General features: G+C 41.8%; 1 protein-coding gene across 2 annotated transcripts in view; it reads right to left on the bottom strand.

Moving 5' to 3' along the window:
- DPYS (dihydropyrimidinase) overlaps positions 1-8,501 on the bottom strand; it is an 81,675-nt gene extending 73,174 nt beyond the window's left edge. For both annotated transcript variants that reach the window (XM_032467764.1, XM_032467765.1), the window contains exon 1: positions 8,141-8,501. In XM_032467764.1, the coding sequence (XP_032323655.1) occupies positions 8,141-8,404 (264 nt within the window). In that variant the 5' untranslated portion in view covers positions 8,405-8,501. The remainder of the gene's footprint in view (positions 1-8,140) is intronic.
- Between the last annotated feature and the right edge of the window lie 13,027 nt (positions 8,502-21,528).

Genomic DNA, 21,528 nt, shown 5'->3' with positions numbered 1-21,528 from the left:
GCTGAATTTTCAGCTTTCTCATAGTCACTAAGACTTATGAAAACAAACTTCATGATCCCAATTTATGTTCCAACTCCAGAAGCAAATCCAGTTTTGTAAAGATGTCCTCCACAAGGCCTCTGCACACTGGTCTCCTCGCCTCCCCAAGTGTGAAATATTAATCATACCATCACCCATCCGACTGGGCAAACCACAGACTCGAGAGCCACCCTTGACGTCTACCTCTCTTCCCGACATCACCAAATCCAATCCATCAGCAACAAGTCCCCTGTGCTCTCTGCCAGGCAGCCTCCTACGTACTCCGTGAGTCTCCACACTTCCTGCCCCTGCACCTGCACTGCCCAGTGCCACCTTCATCTTCCGACTGCGCTAGAGCAGGTAGCCTCTTCATTGTCACCTCACCCCCAGCCATGCTGGCCACTTCTAATCTTCTGTTGATTTCCCTCTGCTTTTAGGATAAAGGAAAAACAATGATTATACAGCCCATGAAGACCTACATGATCTGAGTTCCTTTCCATCTCAGAGAGATGTATCACCCACGTTCTCTCCCAGTCCCCTCCTCTACCAAGTCCAGTGACTCTTGGCCCTCGCTGCACGCTGGCATGGCCAAGGGAACTTCCATCCCGTCCTCCAGAGATTCTGATTCAGTTAATGTAGTTTCATCCCCAAATGCCCTGTGCCTGTTACAGTGCCTGATACCTACATATTCTTTCATGTTTAAGGGATAAAGGAGGAGAGACCAATGGATTTCCCCCAGAAATTAAGAGATGAAATAATTAGGATGGTTCACTTTTCCAATAGCAAAGTGGGAAAGCTGGGCATATTCATGTGAGATTTCATTTCTCAAAAATATAGCCAGTTCTGGCCACGTGGTTTCTGAGATCCTTCTATGAAAATGTTCATGGAATACAGACTCTGACCACATTTGAAAGCTGAATGCTCCGTTCTGTCCCAAGCACGTTACCCAATCAGTGTTAATTAGGACTTTTAACAAAACAGAATTATAGTCCATTTCTCTATCTGTGCCTCCAATAATGTCCTGTTTTAAAAAGTGATTACAGTTTGTTTTATTTTAAGCTTTTAAGTGTGAACAGATCCTCAGGGCTCAGGAACTCATGACTATCACTGTAACATGCAATTTCTGTTAGATGCAACGAAATGTAAATGAAAAGTTAAAGTGTCCTCCCTCAGTTGTTACTTGACACGTGAAAAGAATTAGCGCACAGCGGTGTTGAGTAGCAGGCTCTGGGCAGTTGCTGAAGCCCACTTACCAGAAACACAGCCCAGTGATGCCAGCAATTATGACTGGTTACTTAGCACAAGGGAAAATGCCAGATTGCAAGTGTTCATTCTGAAACAGTCACAAAGGGTCAAGTCTACAAGTCCAAAAGTCCGTGGTACATACTTTATTATTAAAGCAAGATAAATTAGAGCCCATATACCTGTAGTCTGTGTGCCCTTGAGAACAAAGACCATGGTTTTCATCTCAAAAACCCCAGCTAGCGTGCCTGGCACTTAGTGGGTTTCCAAGAACTATTTGCTGACTGAATTAATGGAACCTAACCATCAGCTTGAAAATCCCTTAGCTTAGGGTTATTCCATATTAGAGGGCAGTGATGGGCTCCAGCATATGTTTTTATGGCATAAAAATCATTTTGCACTGAAGGCATTTGAGAATAAGCTTTTTATCCCCCCTCCCCGAATTCCCTTGTCTGCCTGAGAGCAGAGCCTCTCAAAAGAATTCAATTGTCATAAATCCCCTTCCAGGAAGATGATTCTTACCACCTGAGACTAGAAGCCCGCACCACACCTAAATAGACTTTGTCATCAAACCCCATCATCGTCTATTCTCCTAAGAGCCCATTGGTCTTTCCTAAAAGTCATTTGTTTTCCCATAAGTGTCCTTTCCATCCGCTTCCCCCACACCAGCTTCTCCTATTAAGAAGTCATTTATTTTCCCATTAGTGCCCTTCTCTCCCTCCTTTTCCCTTGTTAAGGTGGTACAGAAGCCCCAGATTCTTTTTTTATTGAAGTATAGCTGATTTACCACGTTGTGTTAGTTTCTGGTGCACAGCATAGTGATTTAGTTATACATAGATGTATATTCTTTTTCATTATAGGTCATTTGTAAGGCATTGAATACAGTTCCCTGTGCTGTACAATAGAATCATGTTGTTTATCTATTTTACATACAATAGTTTGTATCTAGAAGTCCAAAACTCTAACTGCCTCCTTAAATCACGTTTTTCTGTGAACTTGTGCTGAATGTACATGAATTTTAAAAATCTATCTTTAAAAAATTTATTAAAGGTTATTACAAGATATGGAACATAGTTCCCTGTGCTATACAGAAGAAACTTAAAAAAAATCTATTTTTATATATATATATAGGCTAACATTTGTAAATCTCAAACTCCCAAATCTATCCCTTCCCACCCCCTTTCTCCAGTAACCATAAAATTGTTTACTATGTCTGCGAGTCTGTTTCTGTTTTGTAGATGAGTTGATAGTTTTGGTTTTTTTTTAAATTAAAATCCATTAAAAAGGAGGTGGGAGGGATATGTCTCAGCGGTAGAGCGCGGGTGCTTAGCATGCACGAGGCTCTGGGTTCAATCCCCAGTACCTCCATTAAAAAAAAATCTATCTTTTCTCTTGCTAATCTGTCTTTTGTCATTTTAATTTTTAGGTCCCCAAACACTAAACCTAAGAGGTTAGAGGAAAAGTTCTTCCTTCCTGACAGCAACGGCAAGGAAACCTTAATTCCTGACCACCTCCATCAGATGCTGAAAACACTCAATCCAGGTAAATGAGGGAGGAAACAGCAGTGGAAGGGAGAAGCACAGAGCACTCAAGTATGAAAACTAACAGAAGGAAGGCAAGCCCCAGATTCTGCACAGTTGAGTGAAAGGGTTCCTAACACATAATACACCCTCAATAGGGCCAAAGCCCTATTAAATAGCAAGTGGTTTCAAATTAATCTTTGAGATGGTTTTATTTTCTCCCTCTGATTAGTCCAAAAATAAACTCTGTAATCAGTAAACAGCCACTGAAGGAAATCATCGAATTATATGCTCTCACAGCTGGAACATGCAGGCTATTAACCCAAGAACGTTCAAAGCTCAGACTCACAAGCAATTAAAGAAATTCTCGTTTAAAAACATTAAGAAATTCTATGTTTTTCCTATTAAATTGCCATAGATTTTTTTTTAAGTCGATATCCACAATCAGCTAGGATGCAGTGAGATGGAAATTAGAATGTATTGCTGGTGGAAGCACAACCTGAAGCACAATCTGGATGTATGTGTTAAACTTCTTTAAGATGTAGCTAACACTCACTGGCTCAGGCCGGAGGGGTGATTTCTTGGTCAGTCATCAAGAATCTGAGTGTGATTTACATCCCAGCTTTGTTATGCACAAGCAAAAAAAAAAGCTAGAAACCACCAAAATGTCCAACATGAACAAAATGAGAAACAGGATGAAAAATGGGTGCAGGGCTTGCAGGGAAGGATAAACTTGGGCACCTGAAGCCTGAGGTGCCTTAGGGACATCCAAGTTGAGGATGTGCGGGACATCCGCAGAGAGGCAGAAATGGAAGCCTGATGCGGAAGAGATACCAAGACCAGAGAGAATGATCTGGAACTCAGCCTTGGAGAGAACAAGAGGCCACGGAAATCACGTTCTCTGACAGCAGTGAACGTCGTGCAGAAAGATTCAAAGAACAAGGCTGATTCCAAAGGGCATGCACAATTTAGTAGAAGGAAAAATGTGTGTATGTGCCCCGCAAAAAGAAAAAAAATCTGACAGTGCTAAAGGCAAAATGTTGAAATTATAGGTCATTTAGGTATTATTTTTCTTCATACTCTTCCATATTTTCCTTTTTTTAAAAAGAAAGCAGTTTCTTCAACTAATACATGTTAAGCGACTACACTGCTCTAGCATTTTCTTGAATGATGAATATGTACATATTTTTTCATTACTTTAAAACATATCTTTTAATCGAAGTTGTTCTATCGCCTTGCTTAACAGATAAGGAAATGCCGACAATCCCAAGAGAAGAACTGACTTGCCCAAGGTCACACAGTCGGCCCACCACAGCTTCTGAAACCCATCCTGGAGCTCTGGCAAACAACAGAGAAAGGGACTTGGTCTGCAACCAAGTTTTCTGAATCTTAGCTCTTCTACAAGGTGAGGAAGGGCTATAAATACAACCACAAATGTGTACTTAATCATACACCTTCCAGTGCCTTATTATAGGTAATCACCTCAATGGCATTTCACCAAAAAGTTTCAGAGCAAAGTATAATTTTCTTTCTTGATAATTTTGAGGACTTTTTGTCCTTTACAGAAAAAAATGTTCCACATTTTCCCAGTTTTTAAAAAGTAATCCTTTTGCCAGCTACTGATGCTGCCAGGTTTCTAACGTTGAGTGCACCCCCTCCAAGCTACATATATGTCTGAATACAAATATATATATTTGAAAACTGGCCGAGCTTTTGTAATTCACTCTCTTATCACAGGATGTACTAAAAGCAAAGTCATAATTCCTTCAAGTTTATCTAATTTGCAATACCAATTTGAATAAAAAAAATCCCATTGTCTTTCCTCTCAGATATTGAATTATTGGAAGACCACTGTATATCTAGCATAGACCAACAAAATGAAATATGATTCTTTAAAGCAGAATGTTATTTCCATTAGTTACATCAGATGGAAAGCTTTTACCTGTAATTAAGTAAATCAATTCTAATATTTAAACCAACCTCTGGCATGAGTTCGATTTCCAAAATATGTAACCTTTGGTTGACCTATATTTCATTTTTTTAAATTGGGCTCTATCACAACCTAGTGATCAATACACACAATACCACAAACATTATCCCTTCTATTTGTCAGATATTATACACGATCAGCCTGGTGCCTGCAGAAAGTATACAGCTATTGGTCTAACCTTTTGGGCCCATCTCCTGAAAGCATGATATATCATTCTTACTCCATGGCTTTCTGTACTTAAGGTACCCATTTCTGCACCCTTAGAGATGATGTGGCTATAAATGCATGCACAAATGTCTCACAAACCTACTCCCTGTGATGAGTGTTTACTTTGACAATCTTAACTGCCTCCAGCGTTGGGAAGGTGAGGGGCTACTGTATTTCTTAAGGATGCTTTTGCTCTGCCTTTGAGAAAAGACATTGCACAGTAACATGGACTTTACTTACACAACTTTCTCATCCACCTACTGCCACGCTGACAAATCTAAACATTAGATGCTTTTTTCAATAGTCATTTCAGAAGGGAAAACGATCAAGTAGGTAAGAGCTCTAGGGATGTCAGGTAGTCCTGAATTTGAAGAGCCACCCTGCCACTTACTAGGTGTGCACCTTTGGGCAAGTGACTTATATTTCAGTTTCCTCAATTGCAAAGAGCAGGTAACAGTACCTGGGATGGTTGGAAGCCAATGCACAGCTTAGCACAGCGCCTAGTATACAGAAGGGACTTGACCAAGTAAACGTTAGTTAACAGCATTCATAAGATGTTTTTCAAATTTAGTCATATAATATGACCAACATTTGCACAAGACTTCTTTGTCCCTGTTTCCCCAAATCAGAAACTCTACCAGCACTGCCTTGGGAATTACTGGGAAGACTCTGGAAAAGGAGGCAAAATAACTCCATAATACCCGTCCTTCACAACTCAGGCCAATACTTTAATACTCAGGTTTATCTGTATTTACTTGTCTGGTTCCCTTTTATGGTGCCTCATCTGTTTAGGGGATAGGGGAGATCAAGTGGGTATCTCCTGGGATCCAACCAACCAATTTTGAAGTAGACTTTTGCAATTTAGCCCTTTTGCAAGTACTGTTTAATTTTCAACCTGAACTTAGTCTTTGCTAAATCTTTGACCTTATCTCTAAGCATATCATTTTCTGCGTGTGATCCTAAGCTCATGAAAAACATGTTTTTGTTAAATGTTTGACAACTTAAGTATAGAAATGCCTAGAGATTCAACCTGTGAATAAGTTCTTCCAAATGCTGACAACATTATATGCTACAAAAACTTGCCTTCTAAGTATGGAATTGTGAGTCTCTCCACACTGGAATCCCAGAATGGAACAAGAACAGATAGAAAACTAAGAACCACCTGCCAGGGTCTTGGGGTATGCACAGATAATCTTAAGAAAGAGAAGGAATGTCCCTTCCCCCAACATTCCAACCCTTCTTATTGAGTGCTTCATCTGGAACCCTGATGAGAGAAAGGGAAATAATGAAGGAGAAATGCTGCTGGTGAGCCTGGCGACTCACCGTAGCAATAGCAGCTCCCTACTTGCTGAATGCAGGTGTCAGTGCAATGCCCTGTCATCAGCAATGCACTCAGTTAATGATGAGTCTATGATAATAGAAAGTGCAAGTACTATAACTGAATACAACACGTTACAAAATATCACATACAAGTACACACACTCAGACACACATGTGCAGTGCAACCTCAATGTAAAATAAAGCATATTAAAACCATAACAATACACCAAAACACTGGTTGTCATTAAGTGGGAGATTATAGGTAACACTTTTCCTTCTGCTTTCCTATTATTTTTTCTAATTTTCTATAATCATGTATTGCTTGATAGCTAATAAATGTATTTAAAATGTCAAAATAAATGCATTAACATTTAGCAAATTTCACATTTTAGCAAAAGAGAAAAATGAATGCTCTTCAAAACAGCTCTTTGCTACAAAAGACTTTGACCATTGCCCTGATGATAAAGGTTGATAATTAGTAACTAGGAGGAAACTTAGCAAATGTTGGCGTGAGCAGCCTACCCCAGGTCCATCTGTCTGCATCAAATTGTTCTTTTTTCCCATTAAACTTTGTGGTCAATCAGAGAGGATTGGGGAATGTGGAGCAGCAGAGGTGTAGGGAGAGGAAAACTGTTAGAAATCAGTAGGCTAAACAATGTATCGTAAAAACTGCTCTGAAAGTTTGCACAGTCCGTACCGGAACTAAATAGCCTGATTTGTTCACACGCATCAAGGTGTGGCCCGCTAGGAAAAACCCGCATATCCCTGAGTAAGAGCTTAGACCTTGAAGATCTCAATACTTGCACTTTGGAAGGAGCCGTTTCTCTCACCGAAGTCCAAACGCAAGTCTCAAGGAGAGTGCGGGTTTGGCTTCACCAGAAGAGCTATGTGAAGTTTTAACTTTATGTTCCTGTAAGGCTGCCCTGTTCATCTTCTATCTTGTTTTCTGGAGCTTTGGAGATACATTTAAGGTTATTCTCATAGACTGAGCCTCCAGGCCTTTATGTCTAGAGAAACCCAAGCCTGCCTCACCTGACCATCTGTGATCTGATCTTCCTACGCCATCAGGGTTTTTGTTTTCTTTTTTCCTGTTGGCCGGTGGAAGTAAACATTGTGGACATGGTGCGCTCATCCCCATCACCCACCGTGCACTGCTAATTTCTGAGTCAAGGCAGTAACGACTAGGTGAATGGATTTCTCATTTGGTTTTGGCTGGGGATGGAAGATGAGGAGAAATGGCTGTTAGTGCCGGCTTAACCAAGAGTCTATAGGCAGGGGGATAAATTGGGAGTTCGAGATTTGTAGATACTAAGTACTATATATAAAATAAACAAGTTTCTACTGTATAGCACAGGGAACTATATTCAATATCTTGTAGTAATCTATAATGAGAAAGACTATGAAAACAAATATATGCATGTACAAGTATGGCTGAAACATTATGCTGTGCACCAGAAATTGAGGCAACATTATAAACTGACTACACTTCAATTTGTTTAAAAGTCTACAGTTATTTTGGAAGACTTGTGAACTTCCACAGAACACCAATGAAAATGTCGGGGAGGGGATTGGCGGGGACTGTACAGAAATGAAGGTAAGGGAATAATAGGTTGCCTTAAACTTGTCAAATTATCCAAGGAGGGGATAGGGGGCGTCTTGGCCAAAGCCGGGCTGATGTCGCCGAGGAGGGGCACCTGGAGGAAGGGAGCTCGGCGTGGGGCCTCAGTCCCGCTCGGGTCCCTGCGGCTCCCGCCCTCTCAGCCCTTCTCCGCGCGGCGCAGACGCGAGCTGGCCTGACCGGCCCCCGACCCCCGACCCGCGGGGCAGCCGGCGAGGGCGGTACCTTGGTGCCCTGGTAGAAGTCGTCGATGGACCGCGAGCCCATGAAGGGGAACTGCATGTGCGTGTGCGTGTCGATGCCGCCGGGCAGGACCAGCTTGCCGGCTGCGTCGAGGACCCGCAGCCCCGAGGGCGCGCCCCCGGGCGGCAGCAGGTCGCGCCCGAGCGCCCGTACCACGCCGTCCTCCACCAGGACGTCCGCCACCTGCGAGAAGTCGTCGTTGACCACGCGCCCCCCGCGGATCAGGAGCCGCGACGGCGCCGCCATGGCGAGGGGAGCAGGCGCTGCGGCCGGCGCGCGGGGCCGGACGGGGCAAGCGGGGTCGCGCTCCCTCAAGCTGCCCGGGGACCGCCCACAGGGTCCGGCTCGGGGATTATCAAGCGGCCGCGGGGTGGCGGCTCCACCCCCCAGGGCGGGGCCTGCGCCGAGAGGCGGGGGCAGAGCCGGAGGTCAGCGCGCTTCAGACCCCAAAAGTTCTGCCGCCCTGAATCCAGGTACATCCAGGTCGTAGTCACTGGAAGGGGAAAATCTTAGAGCTTTAAAGGTGAGGGACGTTTGTCTTCCTTTAAGAAAGGGAACAGAAATCCACCTCATCTCTTCCCTTTATAAAGACTGTCTCTACCAAAATGCAGAGAGTCCGAGAGAGAGAGAAAAAGGAAAGGAGGGAGAGACAGAGAGACACCACCAGCAACAATTAAAATGCCCACGCCAGGGAGAACCCACTTAAGCTGGATTTCCTTTTAAATATTCTTAACTATGTGAGGAGCAGGTCATCACACGATACCAGTAACGGCAGACACAGAACAGGAAAATTCGCAGTGAAATAGTTAATCAATTTTTAAACTCAAATGATTGGGTATCAACTACTCTCCAGGTTTCAGTAATACAATACATACAAGCAAGTTTTTCTTGGAAATAGCAGGAAATTCTAGGGATCTAGGATTTTGCTCCCAAGCTTTTCCACAAAACGAGCTTAGAGGTCTTCAGTTAAACTTTTATCTTCTCGGTTCCTCAGTTTTCTCATATATACAACTGAGACAGTGCTTGTTCTTCCCTTCCAGATTTGCTCTGATGGATGTGAATACACTTTAATAAAATAGGAAGTTCCATACAAATTTATTCAACGAACACTAGCTTTGTAAGGACTGACCATCTGGGGGATTGGATAAAGGGACAAGTGATAAAGAAAAATGACATTCTGGCCCTCAAGGAGCTAAGAGCCAACAGTGACCCATGTACATATTTCAGTATATAACTATATAAAACAGAAAATTCTACCTTTGAGAGAGGATAAAGATACGAGTTTAAAGGAAAAGGAGCGTTTCTTTTTTTTATTGAAGAATAGTTGATTTACGCTGTTGTGTTAGTTTCCGGTGTACAGCAAAGTGATTCAGTTATATTTCTTTTCAGATTCTTTCCCATTATGGATTATTACAAGATATTGAATATAGTTCCCAATGTTATATAGTAGGTCCCTGTTGCTCATCTATTTTATGTATAGTAGTGTGTATCTGTTAATCCCAAACTCCTAATTTATCCCTCCCCAACCCCTTTCCTCTTTAGTAGCCATAAGTTTGTTTTCTATGTCTGTGAGTCTATTTCTGATTTGTAAATAAGTTCATTTGTATCATTTTTTTTAAATTCCACATATAAGCGATATCATATATTTGTCTTTCTCTGTCTGACTTCACTTAATATGATAATCTCTAGGTCCATCCATGTTGCTGCAAATGGTATTATTTCATTCTTTTTTATGGCCGAATAATATTCCATTGTGTGTGTATGCATTTTTTTTATCCATTCATCTATTGATAGACATTTAGGTTGTTTCCATGTCTTGGCCATTGTAAATAGTGCTACTATGAACATTGGGGTGTATGTATCTTTTTGAATTAAAGTTTTTGTCTTTTCCAGATATATGTCCAGAAGTGGGATTGCTGGATCATATGGTAAGTCTATTTTTAGTTTTTTTAAGGAGTCTCCATACTGTCCTCCATAGTGGCTGCACCAATTTACATTTCCACCTACAGTGTAGGAGGGTTCCTTTTTCTCCACACCTAAGAAGAGTTTGTTTCTGCCCTGAAGAAAATTAGATATGGAAGATTCACAAAGAGGTGTTTGAACTGGGACATGGAGGACATGAACATGGAGAGATGAGGGGTGGGAAGAGGGATGGTGTTCTAGGTGAGGGAACAGGCTGGGGAAAGGCACAGAGGCAAGTTGAGTCTCAAGTCCATGTGGTTAAATTAAGAGGATAGGATTGGACAGCTGTGCACCACCCCTTTCCTCACAGGGGAGGAGGAGGAGAAGGAGACAGGGGAGGAGCAGTCAGAGAGAAAGGGAGTGAGGGGAGACAGTAATACAGAATTTCAAGGGCATCAAGACTGAATGCCATACAAAGTGGGGCAAATGTGGTGGACACGTGCGGTTCCCGCATCTATTCTTGTCCTCATTCTGCCAACAGTTACTGGGGTTTCTTTGGCAGGAAATCCTCCACGTGCATTCTCAGAACAAATTGCTTGGGTAGAACTGATGGGACCTCTAGTTCTGAGACTGATCTGCTTATCTAAGCTCAGCCAGTCACAGCAGGAAGTCCTCACAGCCACAGTGATGTGTTCAGGGATAACACTGCCAAGCAGACTAACTGTGTCCAATGAGGGCAGATCCTAAGACTTCTGTTAGGTTGATCAGACAAGAAGCTTTTTCTTTCCTGCTGGACTTGAATCCTGGAGGGAATAGTCCTGTGAATAGAGCCAACACAGACAGCAGGAGGGAGAGATGGAGAGGGACTGGGCTCTTATGACATCGTTAGAGCTCCTGAAACTAGCCATGCCTGAAGTCCCTTTCAGACTTTCCAATGTTTGCTTCAGCCAGTTTACTTTGGGTCTTTTGTCATTTTCAAGCATCAACTGACAGAAAATGGGAAGATACTTCGAGTTTGAGGACTATGTAGTCACATGTAACCTCGGAGATGGCATTTTTAATAGTGGAATGCAAGATATTATTATTACCAAATTTCCTTAAGCCTCAGATTACACACAAACCTCAAAATGATTAAAAATTAGGAAACATCAATAAAGTCTCATAGATTTGGCTGTCAAGCCAGGAACAAGAAACCCAAGAAGGTTATGCAATTATTGTCAAAAGACCATTGTGTAAAGGTGAAAAGAGTAATTGTAAATGTAATGAAACTCCACCAAGCTACCCACGTAACAACACTCTAGGAAAACAAGACTGGGTGTCAGAGGTTGTCACATCCCTTCTGAAACTGCTCAGATGAGTGATTTCAAAGGTTTCTTTATCTCAGACATTTTAGATCATGAAATGCCCTGCAACACAACACAATGCAAACTTTCCACTTTTAATTAACTCAAACTTGTATCAGAAAAGGAGGTTTGTAGAATGTCACTGAAGCAGGAGGAAATGGCTCACTGAGATTCACTGACTGCACAGAAGAGAGTGGGGCGTAAGTTTGAGGAGAATGGCCAGCTTGCAGGAGGGGTCGTCCCCGTTTCTGGCCACCACTGTCCAGATGCCGGGTGTGTCCAGAGGCTGGACATCATCCAGCAGCTTGCCGCATGTCGGGGGGCACTCTGAGCAAACGTGCTCAGAGCAGAAGCCTGTCCTCAGAAACCCCTCACCTCCCCCTTCTCTGCCCTACTCAGCCACCTCCTCACCCGGACACTCCGCCCTCTGTCAGGGAGCACGGAGTCCCGACACGGTGTTGGCGCCGGAGGCGCTCGTTTTAAAGGAGGATTACAAAGATCACGAACGCTTAACCCACAGAGACATACCTACTTTGAAGTGTAGGTGAGAGCAGTTCGAAAGAAAGGCCTTTCCTGCCCTGACTGATAGTCCTAAGGGACAGAAAGGCAGAGCAGCAAACGGTGACTTCCTTCACTGAGTAGCTCAGGGTTTTTGGGAAACAGACCCGCCGAGCCCAGTTGTATTTAAGTCCCGAGTCTCCGAGTTTTCTTTCCCTGTCCTCCTAACCCATCCCCACCCCTGCTCTCGGCCCCTGTGGCCATGAGGGGGTTTCAGACTGTTGTTTCCACCTAGAGGGAAAGCTGTCCATGGGGCAGAAAGAGGGGACAGTGAGGGTGTGTGAGCAAGACTGCACAAGGAGGGAGCTGCCGTCTCCAGTATGTGAGAGCTAGGCTCTGTGGGCAGGCGCAGTCCCCTGGCCCTCGCTGGGATGGAAGTCTCCTGGCAGAGTAGTGAGTTTATACCTGAATCAGCGATAGAAGAGGTGGGTAGGCAGCCTGGAAGGGAATTAGGAGCTTGATCCCTGCTCTGATGCCAATTTCTGGTGTGAGCCTGGGCAGGTCACTTACTCTCAGGGCCTCTGTCTCCTCGACTGAACAAGGAGGAGCTCAGTGGGCAAGAACTTGTAAGATCACCCTTTGTGCTTTTACAGTGCTGTGGTTCTGTGAGCGGAGACAAGACACCCATCCAGAGGGTGCCTGGCATAGTCCTAGAGTTGAATTCTTCTTGGGTCAAGATAAGTAGCTTGGAGACCATGTAGGACTTGCCTTCTAGATCAGGACTATTTTATGTCTGGTCCTTCTGCTGAGGCAGAGGCGATCTGCTTGGAATGGGTGCCTCATACAGAGTGTAAGCCATCGGGCGATGATGCTTGGTGGGACTGGTCTTGAAGTCTTTTCTCGGGTGAGCAAGGACAGCACCTTTCTGCTCAGCAATAACATGCATGCCAGTGGGAGTGGCCCTCTGACTCTGTGGAGCCACTGCACAACTCCAGAGGGCACTCTTCCCTGAAGCACCAGTCCCGGGCAGAAGGAGGAAATGATAGCCCTGAATGACAGTACCAGCAATGGGAGCTAAGATTTACTGAGTACTCGCCCCAAGTCAGTCCTGGGCCACGTTCTTCACGTGCGTTATTCTACTTCATCCTACACAACAACTCTTTGATTTCAGTACTATTTTCCCCCTTTAACAGATGAGACTTTTGAGGTCAAATGAGCTTCTCAAGGTTGTAGAACAGTAAATGCTAGAGTTAAGTCTGTCACTCTGGAACCTGTAATTTACTCGTTATGAGAGTCCAAACTCTAAAGCCAAGTTCAGATCGTAGCTACACTTGGGCCTCAGGTAATGCAAATGGATGAACATGATCCCAGAAGGAAATCATGCATCCATCATTCTGGCATCTCCAGCACTTCTGACATGGGGCTTCAAAGCTGCTTCAGACAGTCATCTAATATTGGGTAGCCATTCTATGTTTTTTGCTCAGATAACTAATGTTATGAGTGTTAAAAAAAAAAAAAAGTGGTCCTTTCTGTAACCAACTGAAAAACTGGTGGGACCAGAGCCAACACACCAATACTGACCTGCCCTGGGGGAAATTTTTCAGCACATGGCACCTAGATAATTCAGGATAATCTCTCCATTTCAATAAATCCTTAACTTCGTCATATCTGCAAAGTCCCTTTTTCCATGTAAGGCAACATTCACTGGTTTCAGGGACTGGAAAGGTATCCAGGTACCTTTGGGGCCTATAATTCAGCCTGTGACAGTGCCTGTCACTGGTCCTGTCAAACAAAAAGACGCCGCCTTCTCAAGTGAGGGCGTAGGAGCACCAGGCTCGGCTCCAAGGTTCCTTCTGCCCATTTTGCCTGCAGCACTAATACTGCTTCCAGAAACTCTCCTGCTCCTCCACCTCACTCATACTGTGCCATGGTTTCCAAGTTATTTGGAGCTTTCTTAGCAAAATGTATTCCAGCAACATAATCATACTTAAGGAAACAGTGAAAGCACTCCCTTGATTAGAAAGAATCTAGTAAGGTGAAAGAAAGAAGCTTCGAGCCAAACTGATCTAGTTGTGAGTTCCGGCTGTATCACCCACCATCTGCGGATTCTTGGCTAAGTTCCCTATAGGTTCTAAGCCTCTTGTTTATTTGTTTGTTTGTTTTTTAAATAGTGGTGTGAACCCATAATGGGCGATACATTTTCATTGAGATAACTCATGTAAACCCCATAGCATAGTGTTTGTTAGATATTCTTTTCAGCAAAACCAATGGTTTTATTTCTCTAGTCTAGCATTTTGTTCTTATTAATAGTTTCCCTTTCTAAATGTGAGATCCACAATCTTATGAAATTATTTTACTGGTCCTGGGAAGGCTTTTTGCAGCTTTGCTGAGATATAATTGACATTGTGTAAGTTTAAGGTGTACACGTAATGATTTGAGATATGTATATTTTGCAAAATGTTTACCACGAAAAGGTGAGTTAACACATCCATTACCTCACACATAGTTACAACTTTGTGTATGTTTGTGTGTGGTGAGAACTTCTAAAATTTACTCTCTCAGCAACTTTCAAGTACACAATATGGTATTAAGTATAGTCACCATGCTGTATAGTAAGTCCCCAGAACTGATTCATCTTATAACTGGAAGTTTGCACTGTTAGACCACCTTCACTCATTTATAACCCTGCCCATGGCCACCACCAATCTATTCTCTGTTTCTGCGTTCAGTTTTGTTGGAGTCCACATACAAGTGAGATCATGTAGTACTCATCTGACTTATTTCACTTAGCATGATACCCTCACAGTCCATCCATGTTGTTGCAAATAGCAGGATTTCCTTCTTTTTTATGGCTGAATAATATTCCATTTGTTGGCCCAAAACAAACAGACTGCCAGATATTTCTCCAGCAGAGTTGGTTTATTTGCAAAGAATTGCAGTTCAGGATCTGCCACCATTGTGAGCCATGTGCAAGTCCATGCAGGGCAAAGGAAGGAGAACTTGTTAGTGGCGGGAAAAAGGAAGATGGGAGGGCTGTAGTAAACAGAGTCCATGGCTTTTCATTGGCTGAGTCCTTGCCAGGAATGAAGGGGAGTCTTTATTCCTGTTGGGCTCTGTACAGGTTGTGAGAGTTCCCCTTCTGGCCTTCTAAATCTATTTGATTGACCTTTCTGTTTCTTGATTTTTTACACACTGTGTGTATGTGTGTGTATATAAATATATAAAACTTTTTTATCCATTCACGTGTTGACAGACACTTCTATGTCTTGGTTATTATAAATAATGCTGCAATGAACATTAGTGTGAAGAAATCACTCTTTGAGATTTCATTTTGAGAAAGTTTTTTTTTTTTTAAGAAGCAAGAGTAAATCATTAAAAAAAATTACTTGGACTTTTGCTACATAAGCCAAATAGAGTTTGAATATTGCATTTTATATATTTATTTTTTAAATAAAAATTAAGTAAAATACATAGATTAAATCCTTCTTTTTAAGTGTACAGTACTATGAATTCTGACAGAGACATGCAGTTTCAAGTAACCACCAGCACAATCAAGATAGAGATTATTTCCATCACCCCCCAAAGTTTCCTGGTACCCCTTTGTAGTCCACCTTCTCCCCTCAACCCTGGACCCTGGCAACCACTGATCTCCTTTCTGCCCTTTGTATTTTGTTGACGAGACTTGGATACAAAGTCAGCTGCAGGGTATCTTCAGGAGGGTTTACCTACTTTGGGTCTGCAACTTAGAAAACCTATGCCCTGCATCTAAAGCAAAACCCCTTGATGCTGTCAAGGTCTAAAGCTAAAAAGATTCAGAGGCAGATCTTACTAGGATTTACTTCAACTTTTCCAGGAATCCTGGGAAGTCCTGGGCCAGACCACTGTTGGGGCTGAAGCAGGGACAGCAGGTGCTGTTCTGGAGACCTCATTACGCTGTTTTAAGTTATGTAGTCATGACAGTGTCAGACTGACGCTCCAGATGTTGGAGCATGAGCATGAGACACAGAGAGACGGTAGTCAAGGTGTGGCCCCCTTTACATGCACCTGTCCCACCTCCTCTGCTGTAGGACCTTTCTATCTCTGCACTGTGAGGGCCATCTCAGTTTACACTTTTATTTCTCTAATATAACTGGAAGGTAATAGAGTTTATATCTTCCTCCTTTTTTAAAACCTTTATTCATCTTAAACAAATATGTCTTGAGAGAAAATTGCTGTTTTGCTGTGAGAGGTTTTTAGTACCAAACAAGGTAAACACAGTGAAAATGTGGTTTAAGGTCAAGGATAATACCAACTACCCATCTGTTGTGTAACTGTGTACTTAAGGGCACTAATCTGTGAGCTTCTGGGAAGTAAAACTGCATCATGTGTATTTATCTTTGTATTCAGAGACCCATCACAGACCACAGCCGTGCATAAGAAGAGCTCACTAACTCCATCTTCACCTTGTCAACGTCACGCACGGGACTCTGTGGAGGGGCTTTTTAGTGCTTGGCTCATGTTAATAAGAATCCAGTTAAAGCCTGACTTGAGTATTTTGAAAACCAAGTATTGAACTATGTGTTGCAAAATAAATAACTGTAATGCTAAAATCAACCACTAGATGGCTTCTTGAAAAGACCAACTATTCCTTTGGTTTTCTCAGCAATTTGCTGTAAATATACAGTAAGCCACCCCTGGTGACCTTTTATCTCTATTGATATATAGCTGTTATTTTTCCTTTAAAGTTGGAAAAGAAAACAGCTTGTTTATTTATTCTCTTGAATATGACGAATGCATCCTTTGTGGACATCTGTAATGTACAATTTCATATTGTGAAACTATGACTTTCTGGATTTATCAAATATATTTTTCACATTAAACAAAATCTTCACATTATGATTTAAAGAGCATATAGATTGAGCATGATTACTGAGCATATATTAGTCCCTCCATAAATCTTTAAGGAATAATTAGTTGTTGAATTTGAATATGCTGGGCACTGGGCTAAGGCCCTTACATATGTCATCCCATCTCCACAGGAATTCTATGAGGTAGGAAATATTAATTCCATTTTACAGATGTAAAAACCATGGCTCAGAGAGGTTAACTGCCAAAGTAACATAGCTGATCAGATTTCAAGGCCAGTGGTGCCCACAATCACTGCATTATACTGCTAGGTAGATGAAGACAGTATTTTCTGTCTTTAATTCAGTAAAACAACTACTTTTCTCCTGCAGAATAAGCAAGATTATTTGTAGAGGAGTAGCTTAGACAGAACCAATTCTAAAGGCAAACAGAAAAAAATGAATATTATTTGTTTTTGTTCTCTAATCTCTAATAGCTTTATTGAGATACAATTTATATATCACAGAGTTTGCCCATTTGAAGTATTCAGTGGTTTTTAGTATATCTACAAAGCTTTGTAGTGTTCACCTAATCTAATTTCAGAATATTTTTATAAACCCCCAAATTAACTTGTACCCGTTAGTTATCACCAATCCTAATACTCCTCACCTGCAACCTCCGTTCCCTAAATGTAGGCAACTAGCAATCTACTTTCTGTCTCTATAGATTTGCCCATTCAGGACATGTCACACAAAATAGGATCATATCACTTGTGGGCTTTTGTGACTGGCTTCTTTCACTTAGCATAATGTTTTCAAAGTTCATTAATGTTGTAGTATGTTTTAACACTTCATTCTTTCTTATTGTCAAATATATGTCATTGGATGGCTATATTGCGCTTTGTTTATCCATTTATCAAATGATGTATATTTGGGCTATTTCTACTTTTTGGTTATTATGAATAATGCTACTATAAACATCGATGTACAAATTTTCTTTTGGGTATATATCTAGGAGTGGAATTTCTGGGTCTCTATGTATGGGAAATGGTAAGTCTGTTTAACTTTTGAGGCACTGCTCAACTGCTTTCCACCGTAACTGCATCATTTCATTCCCACCACCAATGTGTGAGAGTTTCAATTTCTCCACGTCCTTGCCGCCTTATGAAAACTTAATAAAGAGTTATACTGCTTCCAGTCCCAAAGAGAAAGGCACCTATTGATGCTTCTGCTGATGTTTGAGAGGCTAATGTCTGTCACACAGGTCTGTTCTGAGGAGTGGGAATGAAGTACATAGGCATCCGGTACTATGGGTGCTACTCAGGAGGCACTCAATACGTGGATACTTCTTTTCATTTCACATCTAGATGAAGGTTACAAAGCACTGCTTTGTGCACTTGGCTAACATCTCTAATAACTCATGAGCTAGACAAATGTGAATTATGTTGTACGGTGATAACTCCATCGAAAACAGCAATGCAAAATCTAACCCAAGGAAAGTAAAGGGAACATTCAATGAAGTTGACCTTCACACAATGCACAATAACAAATACAAAGTCAATATTTAAGTCAGACTTTGAAAAACTAAATCTAAAAACCAAATTAGATGAGGAATTTCTATGTTCCTTGAAATCAGAGCTCAGAGTATAAGAGAGAAATATACGAATATTCAGGTAAAATTTGATCCTATTGTAGTGAAATTGAGAAAAGTTTTTGAATATTGTTTATATGTCACCATAATTTCTGAATAGAGTAAATTGTTTGTATTTCTTTTATTTATATTTGCTCAATATATGTTATTAGGTCCGTAGCATGTAGCCAGCCACATCTTTCATGGTCTGGAGCTCTACGGAAGCTCAGCATTTTGGGGCCTTTTTAGAATAAAATAAAGAAGTCTGTGTCAAGACGCCACTTTACCTTTGTTTAGTGAATCTACGTCTCATTGAGATACAACCATAAGTTGCCCTGTAATCAAGAAAATACGACAGTGATTACTATAAGAAACATGCTTTTAAAGACAGTTCTACTAATATACAAAATTCATGACACTCACGGAGGGGAGCTTGACAAAAGATTATTTAATTTGAAAAATGAGTATAATGAATGACAGTAAAATGTGTTCCACCCTCTTATTTTTTTCTCTAGTTTAATCCTTACAATAACCTTTAAGCATAGGTGTTACCCCATTTTCCAGATGACACAACAGGGCTTAGTGAGATCAACTGATTTATTCAGTTATAAACGTTCTAAAGTAGCAGAGCCAGGATTCAAACTGTGGTGGGTCTGACTCCAAAGCCCAGGCTTTTCCACCTCACTCTATTATTTCTCCTCAGTAAAGCTTACATGTCCCTTTTTGGAAGAATATTAAGTTCTTGTCCGTGAAAAGACAAGCCTCCCTCCAGCATGTGGGAAAATCCACTCAAATCGACATCTCCATATCTTGACTTGAAATCACTCAGTAAATTCTTTTCAAGATATTTCATGATCAGTAAACCATATGTGCTCTAGATTAGCATAGGGCATTTTAGCCTTGCAATGTTCCAGCACTGGTTTCCAAATTTTAACTCTCAAAACCCTTTGTTCAACTGAAATCTCATAGGAAAGTCCAAGACACACAGATGCTGCTGGAAGAAGGCAGGGTCACAGCGACCGTCAGCTGTGACCACGGTATCATCTATCCAGCACTCACACTGCACTTAATTGTCACTATTCTACCTAGTTTTTATATATATGGTCTCATTTGTCCTTCAAACCACTGCTGTTATTCCCAATTTAAGAACCCGCCGATGAGTTAGGCATGCATTACTCTGTGGGTGACTGAGAAGCCTACTACACTTGGTTCATGGAACCAGAAGTTGAGGAACAGCACCAGGCCTAGGCTGGTGCAGTTGCTCAGAGACTTTGGGCTTTTTTTTATCTTCTTTCCTTCGAATCCTTAAAATGAGGCTTCTCTCCCCCTGGATGTTGAGAATGCAGTGTGTGCTACCATGAAGGAACTAAGTGATCTGAAAAATGACTAGGTTCAAAGAGTCCACGAAAACCTGTCTCCAGGTTCAGCCACTATGGTGATTTCCTCAGGCCCCAAGCTCAGCAGGCTTCTGTCTCCTGGGTCTTGGAACTCCCTTCAGCTCATCCCAAGTGGGCTGCTACTGTCTCTTCTCCCTTTTCTTGCTCCCACTGGGACTTCTATTCTGGCTGCCAGTTCCCTGCTGTGATCCCAGGGTAAGTGGCTTCCCAGAAGCACTTGGAAAGCACACCTTCCTGAGCTTCGGAAACCACGACTCTTTTCAGACTTTTCAGAGACAAGATCTCGCTTACTTGCTTTGTTTTTTGGGGGGAGGTGTTTAGGTTTTATTTATTTAACGGAGGAACTGAGGATTGAACCCAGGACCTCGTGCATGCTAGGCACACACCCTAGCACTGAGCTATACCCTCCCCACAAGATCTCATTTAATTCAAGCTTCAGAGATGTTCTGTTTAATATTCAGACAATGACAATAATAGCAAACACATAGTCCTTACAATGAACCACGCACTGCTCCAGAAGCTTTCTATGTTTGAATTTATTTGCTCTTCCAGGAGCCCTTAGTTATCCCCATTTATAGATGAAGAACTAAAGTAGAGTGATTTGCTGAAGATCACAGGACAGGAAGGAGCAGGACAGGCAATGTGGCTCCAGATTTTTGCTCATGATGTTGCCTCTAATAAATTTAAAAATATTTTACAGGTTATGATAACATATATTGAAATAAACTTAAATGAAAAATAACTAATTGTTAACATTCACCAACTGCCTAAATATGCTTATCTAAATTTGTATCAATGCTCTGATTTCTCATTCAAATATGCTAAGGCAAATTGCTATGCCGTTGTATTTCTAATAAACAAATATAAGATATGCACAATTAATGTACCTGACATATGACAGAGGAGCTGAGTTACTCTGATGTCCTTTCTAGGAAATGAGCTTCTTACTGGGACTGTAGCACTGTTTTTCTGCTTAAAATATTAATTCTGGCAACTTAGTGTTTCCTATACAGCAGGTACTGTCCTGTGGTAGATTAAAGACAGCACAAATTCTTTGCTAAGTCTGTCTGCTATGGAGAGTGGAGTCTATTTCCCTTTCTATAGAATCTGGGTTGGTCTTAGTGATTTGTTTGACCAACAGAACATGGCAGAAGTGACATTCCGGGCCTTCTGAGACTAGGTCTTAAGAAGCTTTTGCAGACGTCAATTTTCAAATAGGGGCCCGCATGAGTAAAACAGGTCCTATCGAGTGGCTGTCGTCTTCTCCCTGCAGGTCAGGAGGAAGGAGCTTGAATGGAGCTTGCAGGTGCCTGCTGCCAACATGACTGGGTCTACAGTAGGGACTCAACAGACACCTAATGAATACAGTCTGCTCTTTTGTCCTTTATTCTTTTAATCAGTCCTAGGCATTTATTTCCAGTTTAACAGTGGATGATGGCGTTAAGCGGTAACAGCAGCTAAAACCCCGACAGCGCTTCAGAAGACTCCCCTCACCACATGCTCAGTCCCAGTGAAGGACACTAGCCGAGGCAGGGCTGCTGCCCTCAGAGCCAGGCAACACAGCCCTTTATTCCCTTTTTCTTCCTTCATCCCAACACCAGAGCTCTGACAGACAGACTGATAAGGCAGAATACAGTGGAGAAGATCTAAATGACACATGATAAACTGAGAAATACCTACTACAATATATATCCCGTAAACAGAGAACACATTTTTTTAAAAAGTGATCCTGAAATATTTTTAAAATTAAGAAAAGACAATAAACTCCCCACAACAG

The sequence above is a fragment of the Camelus ferus genome, chromosome 25, assembly GCF_009834535.1.
Source record: "Camelus ferus isolate YT-003-E chromosome 25, BCGSAC_Cfer_1.0, whole genome shotgun sequence".
Lineage (NCBI taxonomy): Eukaryota > Metazoa > Chordata > Mammalia > Artiodactyla > Camelidae > Camelus > Camelus ferus.
The sequence above is the reverse complement of the archived record's forward strand: the minus strand, read 5'-3'. Positions and strand labels throughout refer to the sequence as shown.